Source organism: Sinocyclocheilus rhinocerous, unplaced genomic scaffold (assembly GCF_001515625.1).
Source record: "Sinocyclocheilus rhinocerous isolate Xijiao unplaced genomic scaffold, SAMN03320098_v1.1 scaffold2267, whole genome shotgun sequence".
NCBI classification, from domain to species: Eukaryota; Metazoa; Chordata; class Actinopteri; order Cypriniformes; family Cyprinidae; genus Sinocyclocheilus; species Sinocyclocheilus rhinocerous.
In genome coordinates this window covers 431,360-435,313 of record NW_015625573.1, presented here as the reverse complement: position 1 = coordinate 435,313, position 3,954 = coordinate 431,360, and the positions used below count along the sequence as shown (strand labels likewise).

The window sequence follows — 3,954 nt, the reverse complement described above, 5'->3', positions numbered from 1 at the left end:
TGAACATTTTACGCAATATCTTCCCATAAATATTTTGCTTCGTTTGCATAGGCTTGACAAAATAAATAAATATATATATATATATATTTATTTATTTTTTGTCAAGCATATGCAAACTAAGTAAGCAAACTGTTTATGGGACGATATTGCGTAAAATGTTCAATTTTCTCGCTTTATTATCTATATATTGTAAAAATACAGAACAGGGTATGTATGGTTTTATGATTGACAGCAGGTTAAACGTCAACATTTTCATTAATTATTTCTAAATTCACAAATATGTAAATAAAAATATATTCAATTTTATGATCTCTGAAATTAATCAAAATCTTTTTATTTAAAAAATATATTTCAAAATGATTTTATTTCTTCTTTTTATGAAGATTATTTTTAAACAGTTCATTTTTTGTCTTTTTATATAGATTATTGTATGTTTTTAAACAGTTAAACAGTTTATATTTTAATTGTCATTTAAGCCTACTGCGTTATTATACAATGTCATGTTTGAAAATGCCATTTATTAATCATTTTGGCCTTCAACCCAACAGGTTTTTAATCCAAGTTTACTTACTACTTCCCACCTCTATAGCGCCTCCTACTTCAAACTATAACAGTGAGACGCAATGAAGAGTGGGAAGGCTAACAAACATCTTTGACTGGAGTGGAAAAAACACACAGCTCTATTAGCCTATAACAGCAGATTATTACATGGCAGGACGGTAGCCGGGAATCAACTCGGAACGACAAAGCGGAAATCAAGTTTTATTCCTGGAGGGCTCAGCTTTTTATTTTCGAATGAGAAATGTCCTCGGCGGCGTCCTGGCCTTTATTTGTTATCTGAGAGGAGTCGTAGCTGACTGCTAGCTGGCTAACTCCCCCCTACCCCCTTACTACGAGCTAGCTACTTAGCGACAGAGGTGTGAAAATATAAAGAAATCCGGCTGTGGTCAAGAGAACGACACGTATGTGGACAATTATATACATTAATGTGTTTGTTAGCAATATATTGTTCGTTTGCAGCTGAAATGAGGTGTAAATGTTGAGTAAGCGATGAGCGGGTCTGTTGGGACTGATTTGACCACTGGTGAATATTTTATTGGAGCCTCTTAAACCGACAATATATATTATTTATATTTGTAGTCTATAAAGTGTCAAATAACAGGTAACTTTAGACTATTAGTTTTAAGCTGGGAGGACAGTATAGCTGGGAGATAGGTTTACTGGATGCCTGAGTTCATTATACCTGGGTATTGCTTATTAACCATTTGTTTACTTTTGAAGCTTTTTACCTGTTTAAGAATTGGTAGAAACATTTGCATAAGAAATATCTAAAGAAAAGAAAGAGCTCTGTCTTATTTTTCTTTTTCAAAAGAAGCCTGAATATAGTATTGTTTTTAAAAGAATTACTCCGTAAATTACATGTTAAATTAGTTATTTATTAAGTATTTTGTTTTAAAAACGTTTTAAACAGAAAAAAATCAACAGCACTTTTGAGAAGAATTATTTTCAAATTATGTACATTTACACAAGATCATATAAGTCTTCTAGAGAAGGCTGTTTTATTGTATGTTGAGAGGGTCGCCCCTCATGGGGGCCGCCATGTTGAGATCACGTGACCAGTGGTGTCATTTAACAATAATAATATATTATACAATTTACTATTGTTACTCCAAATACAATGTCCATACTACAGAGCCCAGTTGAAACTTAATTAATGTGAGTAGAAAAATACATAAAATGGTTTGTGTTGAATATGTATTGACCACAATCTCCTGTCATCTCTCTTGCAGCTGACAATGAATGGCCTTTCTGTGAGTGAGCTGTGCTGCCTGTTCTGTTGCCCCCCCTGCCCCAGCCGTATCGCTGCCAAGCTTGCCTTCCTGCCCCCTGAGCCTACCTATGCCCTCCTGCCTGATCTGGAGACCGGGCCAGTACCTGCCGGACCCACGGGGACGTCAGGCCTCCGGTCCCGGGGAGGTGGTGGTGGTGGTGGTGGGAGTTCGGTAGGGGGAGGGAATGCCACAGGAGAGGGGCGCTGGAAGCTCCACCTTACAGAGCGGGCAGAATTCCAGTATTCCCAACGGGAACTGGATGCCACGGAAGTGTTCCTGACTCGATCTAGTAGGGGGAACAGAGTGGGCTGCATGTATATCCGCTGTGCCCCCTCTGCCAGGTAGGATGGGTGCATTTTAGGTACGATTGGAGGAGCTTAATTTACAGTTTTTTTTTTTCCACAATAATATACGTTGAACTCAAAATGTCACGGTTCCTCTGATGGACCCCCTTTTCCTACAATGGTTCATTTACATTCCTTCATTCTTTTTCCATTTTCCTTTGTCCCGTTTCCTGCTTCCCTCTCTGAGTTTGTCTGCTATCTTTACCAGAAGCCACTCCTTCCTGGACACATTCTTTCTTTATCACGCACCACTTTATTCCCACTGTTGTTACTTGTTACTTTGTTGCTTTATTTCCTTTTTAAGGGTGATTTTCATAGGATGAGTACAGTTGTTTTTTGTTGTGGTCAATATTGTGGACGTCTTCACTTTACTACACAAAGTACCCGTTAATTTGTTTTTCAAAGTCTGGCTTTGATATAATATTTTTATAGTTGGAAACTAAAACTATTAAAAATTGTTTTCTTTAATTGAAATAAAGCTGAAATCATTTATAAATATTTGATGGAAAAACTGAAAGAGAAAAATAAATAAGTTGAAGTATTAAAATGACAAACTGAAAATTAAAGCTAAATAGAAATGTTAAGACAAAATCTAATAAAAAAGACAATCACTTAATAAAATACTAAAACTAAAAATTTAATTGAAACTGAAAATATGAACTTAACTAAAATAAATACAATTTGAAAAATAAATTGTAATAAATACTATAAAACTATATACTATATAAGTAATTCTAAAATAACATTGCCAGTTTTTTTCTTTTGCCGCCGGATTATTTGGATACTCTGGTATTATATGATTCTACACACACACACACACCCGTGTTAGTTATGAAATCATTCCCTGCAGCATATCGGGCTCAGGCTCACTGCAAATGCGCCTACATGCCCAGTGGTTCAGCGAGTAAAATTATAGGTTATTAAGTCTCTTTGTGGATCCATCTTGACTTGGATGTTGAGTCAGACCTTGAAATAGTGTAATGAGAGTGGCTTTATACTTCAAATCCCATCACCCATTTTGTCTGTCTCTCTCCTCAGGTTCACTGTCTTGTTCTCCCATGGTAACGCAGTGGATCTAGGCCAGATGAGCAGCTTCTATATTGGCCTGGGCACTCGCATCAATTGTAACATATTCTCCTATGATTACTCCGGCTACGGGGTCAGTACGGGGAAGCCCTCAGAAAAGAATTTGTATGCAGACATAGACGCAGCGTGGCAGGCTCTACGCTCACGGTGAGACACGAAATCAATACCAGGGCTCAACCAAAACAACTGCGTGACTGTTGTAGACTTCAAGTTTTACAGTGCTGCATCTTAAAGGGATAGTTCACCCAAAAATGAAAATTTGATGTTAATCTACTTACCCCCAGGGCATCCAAGATGTAGGTGACTTTGTTTCTTCAGTAGAACACAAACGAAGATTTTTTAACTCAAACCGTTGCAGTCTGTCAGTCATATAATGTTAGTGAATGGGAATCACGGCTTTGAAAATCAAAAAAACATACACAAACAAAACCAAATTAAACCCTGTGGCTCGTGACGATACATTGATGTGTAAAGACACAAAACTATCAGTCTGTGCAAGAAACTGAACAGTATTTATATCGTTTTTCACCTCTGATTCACGCAACGTCCAAACTGTCCTGAGCGCGTTCGCGTCTTCTTCTTCTTCTTGCTTTAAAGCAGATTGCAGACTTATAAGTGCATTACCGCCACCTACAATCTACAATCTCAATTAGGAGTGTCAATGGTCCATTTGAGAGATAGGTGGCAGTAAT

The 3,954-nt window shown here is 37.1% G+C and overlaps 1 protein-coding gene across 1 annotated transcript in view; it reads left to right on the top strand.

Moving 5' to 3' along the window:
- Positions 1 to 619: 619 nt before the first annotated feature.
- LOC107750691 (protein ABHD17A) overlaps positions 620 to 3,954 on the top strand; it is a 9,144-nt gene continuing 5,809 nt past the window's right edge. Inside the window, exons 1-3 of the mRNA XM_016566204.1 lie at positions 620 to 962; positions 1,791 to 2,173; positions 3,215 to 3,409. Of these exons, the coding sequence (XP_016421690.1) occupies positions 1,797 to 2,173; positions 3,215 to 3,409 (572 nt within the window). The 5' untranslated portion in view covers positions 620 to 962; positions 1,791 to 1,796. The remainder of the gene's footprint in view (positions 963 to 1,790; positions 2,174 to 3,214; positions 3,410 to 3,954) is intronic.